Source organism: Neovison vison, chromosome 12, assembly GCF_020171115.1.
Source record: "Neovison vison isolate M4711 chromosome 12, ASM_NN_V1, whole genome shotgun sequence".
NCBI lineage: Eukaryota > Metazoa > Chordata > Mammalia > Carnivora > Mustelidae > Neogale > Neogale vison.
In genome coordinates, this window is record NC_058102.1 from 66,688,320 (window position 1) to 66,702,003 (window position 13,684).

The following is a 13,684-nucleotide window of genomic DNA, read 5'->3' on the forward strand; positions in this document are numbered from 1 at the left end:
AATTTCCATAAAATTGTAGGTCAGTACAATTGTATTCCCTAAAACTGACTTTCTATAAAATTGAAATCAAAAACAATAAAAGCAGTAGTTTTCCCAAGCAGTTTTTTTTTTTAATTTTCTAGACATTGTCTTCTTAATTTCAACAATTCTCACAGGCATCTACAAGTACCAAACAGTAATATACAAAACCAAAATATGGTCTTTTCCCTCAAATTTTATTAAGCACGACTGCAAACTACTCCTAATTCCATATGACATAGTATCCTTAGGAAAAGCATACATGTAACCCTAACTATCACAGATAATTCCCTTTAATAATAATTAATAGTGAGTGGATAGCAGGTATCTGGTAGTAGTGGTGGTAGAGTTTTCAGAACTCTCAAAATTCCCCTCACAAAAACACAGAGCACCTAAAAAAAAATGAACCAAAAAACTCATAGTCAATAGCTATCACAAAAATAGGTGTCACAATTGGGGCGCCTGGGTGGCTCGGTTGGTTAAGCATCTGCCTTCGGCTTGGGTCCTGGGATCGAGCCCTGCATTGGGCTCTCTGCTTAGTGGGGAACCTGCTTCTCCCTCTCTCTCTGCCTGTCTCTCTGCCTACTGTGATCTCTCTCTCTGTGTCAAATGAATAAATAAATAAATCTTTAAAAAAAAAAAATTAGGTGTCACAGTGTTTCTATGAATGCCCAAATGGGAGCAAGTAAAGACAAACTGTGAATCGTCCTAAGATATGCATGGCAACAGATTCTGTGCAAGAAGAAAGATGAAAGCAACAGGGTATCACGCAGACATGGGAACTCTGCAACAGCTAACAGATTCTAACCAGAGGTCAATAGGCCAACATCAGTCCAGCAGCTGAAACTGAAGGGCCTATACATTCTAATAGGGATGTTGTACAAGTGGTCCTCAGTAAGGTGTCAACAGCCCAGGATACACCGGGTCTGATAAACTCTACATACTTTGAGGAGAAAGCTCCAGAATGAGGAGAATTAGCTGAGAACAGATCCAAACCGACCAAGCCAGAGACCACAGACAGAAGAAAAAGAGGGTTTTGAGATAGAAGTGGAAGATGGAACCAAGTCAGAAAAATCTATAAATGTGGCAACAATTTTTCAATCTGACAAAAACATGAGAGCACTATAGAATCATGAGGGAATAAAACTATCTTCAATCACTCCTCTCTTTTAAAAGGCCAAGGAAATTAATGCCATATAAAAACAAACATCAGAAAAGTACTAAAGTCAAATCCCATAGACTATTATATATGTAAAAGAAGGAACAGAATCACAGCCCTACAGAAAATAAAAGCACAGCAAAAATACATATTAAAAAAGAAATTTAAAACTCTACATTTATATTTCAAAGTGAACTAAAAGATATTATGAAAGTGATAAACTAAGGAGCAACATAAATCATACTACAGAAAGACTCAAATGATAGGAAAATTTTCAGAAAAGAATTATGACAGAATGAATCATTTTGGAAATGACTGAACTAAAAAGAACATAAGATCAAATAAGCTAAATTGAAAATACCTTAAGAGAAATAAAATAAAAGGAAACATGTTTTAGATCAGAAAGAAATGAAGAAAGCAATGAAAAGGATTCAACACTAAAGGCTAACATAGAAGACAAACACTATCCAACACACATGAGTCACCAGAAGGGGAAAAAATAGGAAATAAAACAAGAATTAAACGCATAATTTAATAAAAACTCCTTGAAATTCTAAAAAAGTCCTTGAATCCATATATATTAAAGGGGCACATTGCGAATCTAGAGAAATCAACCCAGATTGACCAATACTAGGGCATATTCCAATAAAATTATTTGATTTTAAAGAAAAACAAATTAGAAATTTGTCTAAGAAGAAAATTAATAATTAAAAGATTAGTTTGAAATTAAGTCTTTAGCCAGCAGTACTTCGTAACAGAAAAAATGGAATAATATATTCGGACACCCATAAAAAGAAAACTGAGTAAGAATCTCTTAATGAGCCACTATTGAAGGGCCTCTAAGAAACACTCTTAAGTAAGGAGGGCAAGGGGCAAATTTGTAAAAATATATAATTAAAATGTATTTAGTATACTACTATCTGTATAAAAAGGGGATGGAAGATTTATTCAACCATCCATCCGTCCATCCCTTTAGAGTTGGGTTTTGTATTCACCCTAGAAGAGTCCGGAAGGATAAAAATAAACCAACACTGGTTACCTGTTGAGAGGACCAGGAACTAGGTGGACTGTGCATAGGATGATGAGTAAGCTTTTCACTGCTTCTGTACCTTTTTTACTAGACATCCTTTTGATGCCTGAACCACCTGAACACATTTAACTGGTGTGGGATAGGACTTGAGCATTTTTTAAAGACTTTCCTAGAGATGCTAATGGCAACCACGATTGAGGACTACTGCTTTAAAATCTAAAGGCAGTCAAATCAGTGAAGTAAAAGAGATAAAACAAAGAAATTAGTGAAAACTACTACATAAAGCAATAATTCAAGTGTATTACTTTGACCTAAAAATCTTATATTTAAGAAATAAATAATTGACATATTAAGTAAAACACCCTTGAAATGTTGCTTATTTTTATATAATTCTTCCAGCATGTCTTGAATAAACTTTTTTAAAAACATATAAACCTTTTGCTTCAATGCTTATTGTTCTAATACAGTTCAACAAAAAGGTCTTCCAAATTTACACTGGATTTGACAATTTAATTTATGTTGGAATAAGAAAGAAAATTCTTAGATGTATCTGTCATAATGACTCTCCCTTTATGGGGCTTGTAAAGAGGGTAGGCTTCCTAAAAACTGAAATTTATTCATTTCCCGGTATCTCTCCCAATCTAAAATACACAGTGTTAAATGAAAGGCATGGGAGACCAAAAAAAACATAGAATTTTTATTTTCCTTTCATTTTTTTCCTCTTCTTCATAATGCTGTTAATCATTCGTAAGGATAGGTGAGTGAGCAGGGTGTCTTCAAGATATGCTTAATCTGTCTTTCCTTTAGCATCCCCTTCCTCTTGGCGGGACTGCAACTACATTTCAGGGTACCGATACAGAACTGGTTAATTCCTCACATACTGGGTCATCAAGCTAAATGCTCAGAGGTGTCAAGCCACTGCTCAAATCTACCCTCAGCCAAGTGCCATAAAGCACAACAATCACAGCAGCCTCTGGCTAAGAGCCCAAGTGTTCAATACCTGACTAGCATTCACTTTGAAAAGTACACAAAAACATTAAGAATAATATCTATTTGGGGCACCTGGGTGGCTCAGTCGGTTGAGCATCTGACTATCGTTTTCAGCTCAGGTCATGATCTTGAGGTTGTGAGACTGAGTCCCAGGTAGGGCTCCACACTCAGCACAGAGGCTGCCTGAGATTCTCTCTCTCCCTCTGAATCTACCTCTCTTCCCCCTGCTCACATCCTCTTTCTCTGAATAAATAAATTCTTTAAAAAAGAAAAAAAGAATGACATTTATTCTTATTTAATTAATATAACCTGTGAAATCAGCAAGAGAATGAAGCAGTATAAATCCATTTATGAGGTCAATTTAAACACTATTAAATGAAACGCTGTATTTTCACATAATTGTTTTTGTTTTGTTTTGTTTTAATTCTCAAACAGAATAGTCAACATACTATAACCAGGAGGTATTTCAATAAGAAATGGCATTTGGAAGAACAGGCCCAGTCTTTAAAAAGTTTATACAGAAAACTCCCAAAGTTAGCCATAGCTGTAGATTCTGACAACTCTCAGAGATGATAATTTTATAACCAGCTGCATCTGCTAATTCAATTTTTTAAACGTGGTAGCATTTTTATTATCAGGTGCAACCTGATAAGCTGCCAAGTTTCTTCAGTGCTCGTCACACAGGCAGACCAATTTGCTATGGGAGTCAGAAAAAGGAGACAAAAGAAACTGGAATCCAAGTTGTACTAAAATGAGTTCTCTCCTCAAGATTCATGAGAAGTCCTTCAAATAGCTACCTCTGACAAATGCAGCATGACTCATTTCTCTTCCTCTGCTTGGGCTACACACCCTGGACAGAACAGGAAAGGAGAGGTAGTACACACCCCCATTGTACAGCCGAGTTCACAGTGTTCCTTATTTCCTTCTGTTGCAGGCACATTCATACCCCCCACCTATCCTGGTAATCAGACCATATCGCATAAAACAACACTGCTAAGAGTTCTCTGCAATAGTTACTGTTGTCTTTTTTAAAAAAGTTTATTTATGGTTTTACAAACACTACGTTTATTAATTATTCTTTCTCTGGTTAGACTAAAACCTTAACAAAGGCACACCCAACGATGATCTAAGTAAAGGTAGATTTATTTGCAAAACTGAAAAATTAAAACGCTCCACTTTGAGATCCCATGAAAATACCTGGATTTTTTATGGTGATGAAAATGTATGAATTTTGTTTTATTTTTATTTCTCTGAATTTTCCATATTTTCCACAATAAACATACTATTCTTATAAACACATAAGCATACTAACATTTTTTAAGAGAAAGACTTCTCAGCTAATTTAATCTAGTCTCATCAGTACTCTCTCTTTGTATTCCTGAATGTTTCATTTTACTTAAGATACAGCAGAGAGATAGGCACCAAATATATTATCTCTGTCTTCGTAAATAACAGAAAACTTTTCCTATTTCATTAAGCTGCACAAATATTTAGAAGATCTGTAGCTTCATCCCTGGGCTACAAGGATGGTTCAACATTCGCAAATCAATCAATGTGATACAACAAATTAATATGAGAAGAGAGAAGAACCACATGGTCCTCTCAATTGATGCAGAAAAAGCATTTGACAAAATCCAGCATCCGTTCCTGATTAAAACACTTCAAAGTATAGGGATAGAGGGAACATTCCTGAACCTCATCAAATCTATCTATGAAAGACCCACAGCAAATATCATCCTCAATGGGAAAAAGCTTGCAGCCTTCCCGTTGAGATCAGGAACAAGACAAGAATGCCTACTTTCACCACTCTTGTTCAACGTAGTATTAGAAGTCCTAGCAACAGCAATCAGACAACAGAGAGAAATTAAAGGTATCCAAATTGGTAATGAAGAAGTCAAACTCTCTCTCTTCGCAGATGACATGATTCTTTATATGGAAAACCCAAAAGACTCCACCCCCAAACTACTAGAACTCATACAGCAATTCAGTAGCGTGGCAGGATACAAAGTCAATGTGCAGAAATCAGTGGCTTTCTTATACATAAACAAGAAAAATACAGAAAGGGAAATTAGAGAATCGATTCCATTTACTATAGCACCAAGAACCATAAGATACCTGGGAACAAACCTAACCAAAGAGGTAAAGGATCTGTACTCGAGGAACTACAGAACACTCATGAAAGAAATTGAAGAAGTCACAAAAAGATGGAAGACCATTCCATGCTCTTGGATCGGAAGAATAAACATTGTTAAAATGTCTATACTGCCTAGAGCAATCTATACTTTTAATGCCATTCCGATCAAAATTCCACCGGTATTCTTCAAAGAGCTGGAGCAAATAATCCAAAAATTTGTACGGAATCAGAAGAGACCCCGAATCGCTAAGGAAATGTTGAAAAACAAAAATAAAACGGGGGGCATCACGTTACCTGATTTCAAGCTTTATTACAAAGCTGTGATCACCAAGACAGCATGATACTGGCATAAAAACAGACACATACACCAGTGGAACAAAGTAGAGAGCCCAGATATGGACCCTCAACTCTATGGTCAATTAATCTTCGACAAAACAGGAAAAAATATACAGTGGAAAAAAGACAGTCTCTTCAATAAATGGTGCTGGGAAAACTGGACAGCTACATGTAGAAGAATGAAACTCGACCATTCTCTTACACCGTACACAAAGATAAACTCAAAATGGATAAAAGACCTCAACGTGAGACAGGAATCCATCAGAATCCTAGAGGAGAACATAGGCAGTAATCTCTTCAATATCAGCCACAGCAACTTCTTTCAAGATATGTCTCCAAAGGCAAAGGAAACAAAAGCAAAAATAAACTTTTGGGACTTCATCAAAATCAAAAGCTTCTGCACAGCAAAGGAAACAGTCAAAAAAACAAAGAGGCAACCCACGAATGGGAGAAGATATTTGCAAATGACAGTACAGACAAAAGGTTGATACAGACAAAAGTTGATATAATGAACTCCTCAAACTCAACACACACGAAACAGGCAAACATATCAAAAAATGGGAAGAAGATATGAACAGACACTTCTCCAATCAAGACATACAAATGGCTATCAGACACATGAAAAAATGTTCATCATCATTAGCCCTCAGGGAGATCCAAATTAAAACTACATTGAGATATCACCTTACACCATTAGAATGGCCAAAATTAACAAAACAGGAAACAACATGTGTTGGAGAGAATGTGGAGAAAGGGGAACCCTCCTACACTGTTGGTGGGAATGCAAGTTGGTGCAGCCTCTTTGGAGAACAGTGTGGAGATTCCTCAAGAAATTAAAAATAGAGCTTCCCTATGACCCTGCAATTGCACTCCTGGGTATTTACCCCAAGGATACAGATGTCGTGAAAAGAAGGGCCATCTGTACCCCAATGTTTATAGCAGCAATGGCCACGGTCGCCAAACTGTGGAAAGAGCCAAGATGCCCTTCAATGGATGAATGGATAAGGAAAATGTGGTCCATATACACTAGGGAGTATTATGCCTCCATCAGAAAGGATGAATACCCAACTTTTGTAGCAACATGGACGGGAGTGGAAGAGATTATGTTGAGTGAATTAAGTCAAGCAGAGAGAGGCAATTATCATATGGTTCACTTATTTGTGGAGCATAACAAATATCATGGAGGACAAGGGGTGTTAGAGAGAAGGGAGTTGGGGTAAATTGGAAGGGGAGGTGAATCACGAGAGACTATGGACTCTGAAAAACAATCTGAGGGGTTTGAAGTGGCAGGGGGGTGGGAGGTTGGGGTACCAGGTGGTGGGTATTATAGAGGGCACGGATTGCATGGAGCACTGGGTGTGGTGAAAAAATAATGAATACTGTTTTTCTGAAAATAAATAAATTGAAAAAAAAATAAAAAAATAAAAGATCTGTAGGTTATATGTCTTAATAAAGAAAAATATATGGATTGCCATATTCTTCAGAGAAATATATTGATTTTCAGATATCTGAAGAATGATTAATAAGCCATAAATTCAAGGAAGAAATTTAATAAATATCCACTCTTTAAAAACTCACTTTTGCTAATATTTCACCCTATATAAACATTTGGCATACAGTGGCCTCTTTTGACACAAATTTAATAACATCTCTTATTCTTGGAACTCCTGGGTCGCTCAGTCAGTTAAGTTAAATAATTTATGCCAAATGATTGGCAAATAATTATGTGAGGTATCAAAGCATCTGCCTTCAGCTCAGGTCATGATCCCAGGACCCTGGGATAGACTCCTGCATCAGGCTCCTTGCTCAGCAGGAAGACTGCTTTTCCCTCTGCCTACAGCTCCCCCTGCTTGTGCTCACTCACTCTCTCTCTGATGAATAAAAAAGTAAATAAATAACATCTCTTATTCCTAAAAAGTTATCAGACTGAACTAGCTTTGTATCAGTTTGGAAAAAGGGGCTATAACCCCAGAAAGAAGTGGATTACAAAAAAAGAGGTCAAATAGTGAAGCCCAAGATTTTCTAAATTCTTAATGAAGCTGGTCTGTACAACATAATTTAAATATTTTTTAATTTAAATATTTTTACTGAAAATACATTTCCAGAAAGTACAGGTTCAAACTTGATAAGTATAAAGCAAAAAATAGAAACCTATGAGTTTTTCCCAGTTTGAGTTATCTGTATCTTTATTTGCCCTTCCTCTATGTACAAGGACTCCAAAAACTGACTATGTAAACTATTTCCTCAAAAAAACTACTCATAATATCTGTTTTAAGTTAATATATTTTAAGACTGAAGTTAGTTTCCTGCTGTAGCTACAACAAAGAATATTTAAAATTTAGAATGTTCTTTTCTAGTATACTTATAGACTAAAATGAAGTCGATTCTTTTCTCCCTATTTTTTCAATAAATACAGCTAAAACACCTAGATATTATATTTAAAACAAATACATGATGATTCTAGAAGGTGGCAAGAAGAGAGGTCTAGGGACCTGGGAAAAAAGGGAATGACACATTCAGTACTACTGAGTTTTCTTTAGCCTCATACATCCCAAACTGGGTACTGGAATGGGCAGCAACCAGGAAATACCGGTGGACACAAAAAAAAAACCCCTAAAAAGCCCTTCCTCTCTAGCCAAAGGCCCACAGAAGGGCCAATTCAGCAAAACAAAAAACTTGTAGATAACAAATGGCCTGATGACAGCCAAACCCATGGAAAAAAAAATATGACCCCACATCAATCTCTGTGAGCCAAGGCCAAAACGCTAAGCCCAGACTTCCACCTTGACCAGCTGTAGGGAAGTTTCCCATCCCACCCTCGATGCCCTCTAGCTAACAGCAGAGAAAACCAAGTTGGGAGGCATTTTTTGGACTTGAATCCCCACCCAGACATAAGGAGGCTCTTTCTCCCTCCTTTCCTGTGTCAGAAAAAGCTGAGTGAGGACTCAGAACTCAGCCATCCAGAGGCTTCCCCACCCCATGTTCCTCCTGCTAACCAGGGCAGTATCAGCCAAGGCTGATGGGGGGCTTGAAATTCCACTTTTTCCCAGGATTAAGAGGCACCTTTCTGACCCAGAAGATCAATGGCAGCTAAGTAGGAAATGTGAACCTGAAAATAACAAAGTGGCGTCTACCTTCCCCCAACTGTGCAGTGTCAGGAGACCCCGTTAAAATACCAGATTTAACCAAGACCCAAGGAGTCATATGAAAGACCCAAAATGCATAGGATATAATTAAAACCACTCATCATACCAAGAATCAGGAAAACCTCAAAGTGAGTAAGAAAAGACCATGAACAGAGAGCAATAAGCTCACACCAATGTTAAGATGATTGACAAGGATTTTATGGCAACCCTCATAAAGTTGCTTAAATAAGTAATTATGAACATGATTAAAACATGAGGAAAAGAAGAAAGCTTCAGCAAAAAGAAGATATAAAAAAACAAACAATGGATGCCTGGGGTGGTTCAGTTGGTTAAGCGTCTGCCTTCAGTTCAGGTCATGATCTCAGGGTCCTGAGATTGAGTCCCACACTCAGCTTCCTGCTCACGGGGAGCTTGCTTCTCCTTCTGCCCCCTCCCCACTGCTCCTACTCTCTTCTTCCCATTCTCTCTCTCCCTCTCTCTCTCACAAAAATAAATAAAAACTTTAGAAAAAAGAAGAACCAAACAGAAATTTTAAAACTGAAAAATAACAAAATTAATAAATAGCAAAGAACTGACTCAAAAGCAGATTTGGTCAACTACAAGATAGAATAAAAATTACTCAAATGGAACAGCAGGAAGAAAACAGACTGAAGAAACCATGTGCAGAACAACAAAGACCTATAGAGAGAGCTCTAACAACAACAACAAAAAGCTTTGCTAAACAGCGTGTTTGCCTTTGGTTCAGTTGGGCTATGAGACCTCCTAGTACATTTTTCTATCACTTACGTGCCCAAGATGGTAAGATACTCCACACGACAGTTACCCTTTTATTCACATGGTATAAAAAGGAGAGAGACCCTTCCTGGCATAGAAGTAAAACCATCTGAAAAAAGTTTTCTTTGGAAGTACTGCTTCTATAAAAAATCTTCTTAAATTGAATGTGAGTTTTGAGGACTCAACTTGTTACTTTTCTATTATCCCTGTTAATAGTAAAAGCAGTTTAACCGCCATGATAAGGCCACTTGGGATTTATATCGGTTTTTACTGTGAAAAGCTCAAAGTGTCTGTGAGGTCTTAGATGGTATCTCAAGTATATTACTTTACTGTTTTCATTAGTAGACTGAGAAACTGAAACGGATTTTGCAAAGATACATGTCTCACTACAGGGCCCAGAATAAGTCACTCATTATTCGCAGAAAAAAATACATAAAGTTCTCTCAGTATTCAGTATCGCATCTTCCAATAAACACGGTAATTCCAATATGGGGCTGGTAAGTATGGCTCTACGCAACACAATTAGCCTTTGGGGAACAGGCTGCATTATATTAGTAAAATCATTCATTCATTCATTCAAGAATATTACGTGAGCCCATACTATATGCCATATATGGCTCTAGGCACTGGGAAAGAAAGTTCCTAATTTCATAAAAATCAGTGGGAGAAAATACAAAATCACCAAATTAAAACCAAATTACAGGTGAATAAATGAGGAGGAGGATAAAAGCCAGGAAAGGTAGCAAGGAAATGCTGGGCATTTACAGTGTCTTATTTTCTATTGCATAGTCAAGGAAAGCAACCACAAGAAGGTAGCACTTGAGCAGGTATTTGAAGGAAGCTAGAGTTCAGTACATTGTTAAAAGTGTAATATTCAAAACATTAAAATATGAATCACATAAATATAAACTGAACATAGACCAAAGATTTATTCTACTCACTTATTAATAAATGGATTAACTTATGCTTAAGACTAAAGGAATTGGATGTTAAGACTGGTTCAAAGAGCATTGAAAATATGTATATATCATATATATACATGTAGGTATAATATATACATACAGAAATATATACATATATATATATACACATATATATATATATATATAAAATTTACATAATGGTGTGTTAGACTAAGGAAGAGTGCTAGGTTGGAGACAAAACTTGCCAATGTCCTACCACGGCAATAAGAGTATTTTTGAAGTTATCTTTTCTAACAGAAATGACTTAATATTCTTCTGGGGAAAAAATTAACTAACATGTAATGTCAATATAGTTGAGACTTGGGGTGCCTATATGTAGTTCAGTTGTTAAGTGTTTGCCTTTGGCTCAGGTCATAGTCCCAGGGTCCTGGGATCGAGCTCCACATTGGGCTCCCTGCTTGGTGGGAAGCGGGCTTCTCTCTCTCCCACTGCCCCTGCTTGTGTTCCCGCTCTCACTGTATCTTGCTCTGTCAAATAAATAAATAAAATCTTTAAAAAAAGAAAAATACATCTGAGACAATCAACAGTAAACAGTGAGTCAAATAAAGTACATTCTCCTAAATAATCCAAAGTCTATTAAACAAAATCCCCATAAGACACTGAAAGAACACAACTCTCCCTTTCCCTTATTTTCAAGTTTTCTTTTCTTTCTTTTTTTTTTTTTTTTGCAAGAGTTTTGCAGATAGAAGAGCCATCCAGTCAGAGACTGTGAATAAATCAAAAACCATTTCCCTCTACTTGCCACTTCAACAGGCAAGGAATGCCCTCTCCAACACAGACTCACACATGCACCTGGACCTTAATAAGTAAGAAGTTCAGTGTAAGTAAGTCACTGGAAAAACTGGAGAAGCCAGAAGATTTACATTGGAAGGAGACTGAGAACTGAGGTTGGGAAATGATTTGATTTACATTTTTAAAAACATTACCTGCTGAAATAAAAACTCATTAGAAAGAAGAGCAAGGATAGAGGCTAGAAGACTACTTAGGAGACCATTAAAATGATCTACGCAAATAAACAAGTAAATATATAGTTTGTCAGATGTAAAAAGTGCTATGGAGAAAAACAGAACAGAATATGGGAAGGTTGACAGGGATCTTCCCTGATAAAATGATATCTGCACAGGCATCTGAATGATATAAAAAAAGAAAACCACGGAGAGAACTGAGGGAAGAGTGTTCCAGACCAGGGATAAGGCAAAATGACTGAGGAGAAAGCAGCGAGGGAAAGATGGGGAGAGGGGATAAAAGAGAATGCAGTGCCTTGCAAACCATTCTAAGGACTTACTTGGCTTTTAATTTGGGTGAGATGAGAAGCCATGAAGGTTTCAGAGCAGAGAAAGGACATGATCAGCTTTAAGTATTAGACCAGTCACAGTGGCTGCAATGTGGAGAATGGTCTGTAAGTGGGCAATGACAGAGGCAAAAAGATTAGTTAGAAGATCCTTTAGTATTCCAAGGGAGAAATAAGGATGGGTTAGAATAGGGGAGTAGCAGTGATTTAAGGACAAACAATCAAAACCTGGGCATTTTGAAGGTAGAGCCGACAAGCTGTGATAAAGGAACAGACATGGGGTAAATGTGGGTATCATCCTTAGCAACTGGAAATACAGAGCTGCCATTTATTAGGATAGGAAAGACTGCAGAAGTTTATTAAGGAAATCTGGGGAGAAGAAGAGGAAACATTGATTACAATTTATGAAAAAGGTTAAATATCTTACTTTGGAAGTTACAGGATTTCAAACTCTTCAAATGTAATCACAGTAAGAAAAATCAGAATATCAATTTCTAAGTTTTATCCATCAGAAACAGTATCTTTCACCAGAGTCTCAACTAATCCTCATTGCTTCTCCCAAATACATATTTTTCAAAATGGCATTTATCATTAATTTCATCCATTGCTGGTCAATATTTTACAAATTGAAGCAAGCATCTGATCCTTCATTAAGTATTTATTAAACACTTTTTGAAATTATTTTACATGTTTCTGCAAAAGGCCTGCATATTAAATTTTAAATTCACAAGGTTTACCTGAAGTTCTTTGTATCTATCTTGAAACGAAATGGCCTCTTGCTCTTTTTCTTTAAGAAAATCTTTTTCTAAGACACTATGCTTTTCCATCAATGACTCCACATCCTAAAAGAAAAATCAAGCATAAATTTTGTAATATTTAATGCCATAAAATATATTCAGTTTTTTCAATGAACACACCAGAAAATATTTGGTAAGGAAAGAACTAACAGGAAATATGGGTTGAATGTCAACACTATTATAGATTATATGCCCCACTCTCATTTCCAGACCTATATTAACACCGATATAAACTAAAATTATTCACACTAGTAAGTGTTCACTAATAATATGTTCACCTTTAAAAGTGTGTATCTAATGAAGTGGCGGGGGGGTGGGAGATTGGGGTACCAGGTGGTGGGTATTATAGAGGGCACGGCTTGCATGGAGCACTGGGTGTGGTGAAAAAATAGTGAATACTGTTTTTCTGAAAATAAATAAATTGGGAAAAAAAAGTATGTATCTAAGACTAACCATTGTTTATCAAAGACTTTTCTAAGTGATAAATTCATAAAACTCATTGAAATCTATAGCCAAGGGAAGAAAGCATCTTCTTCCACTACTGAGTTTTTAATCAGAGATTGGGATTGTATCAGATTTCGAGTTCATGCAATTCAAACATTTATTTTTTTAGGCAAATGTAAATATACCTTTTTGATTCTCTGTTTTTCTTCTTCAGAAACTTTGAGTTTAATCTCCAGACTTGAAATTTTTTGCTGAAGCTGTATGTTTGATACATTGGCTCCAGGATCCTCAGAATCATCCACAAGAGCAATTGTTCCATTACTTTTCTCATCATTTAAACCCAATGGAAAAAGTGAGATATCCAGATGAGTGTGTGTTGATTGCTGAATCTAAACCACATTAAAAAAAAAAATACACAAAAGGGGAAAGTTTACACTGTACCAATAATGAAAACATCCAAAGGGCACCAGAAACCACATTTGGAAATTAAGTTGTAGCAAAGGTTCTGAAATTATTTCACCCTTTAAGTAAATCAACAGAAGACCTCAAACTGTTACAACAACCTGATCTTCACAGCTAAGA

General features: G+C 36.5%; 1 protein-coding gene across 2 annotated transcripts in view; it reads right to left on the reverse strand.

Moving 5' to 3' along the window:
• CCDC91 (coiled-coil domain containing 91) overlaps positions 1-13,684 on the reverse strand; it is a 347,220-nt gene that overhangs the window by 231,555 nt on the left and 101,981 nt on the right. For both annotated transcript variants that reach the window (XM_044226465.1, XM_044226466.1), the window contains 2 exons: positions 13,288-13,491; positions 12,599-12,703 (listed from right to left, as the gene is read on the reverse strand). In XM_044226465.1, coding sequence (XP_044082400.1) covers positions 12,599-12,703; positions 13,288-13,491 — 309 coding nt within the window. The remainder of the gene's footprint in view (positions 1-12,598; positions 12,704-13,287; positions 13,492-13,684) is intronic.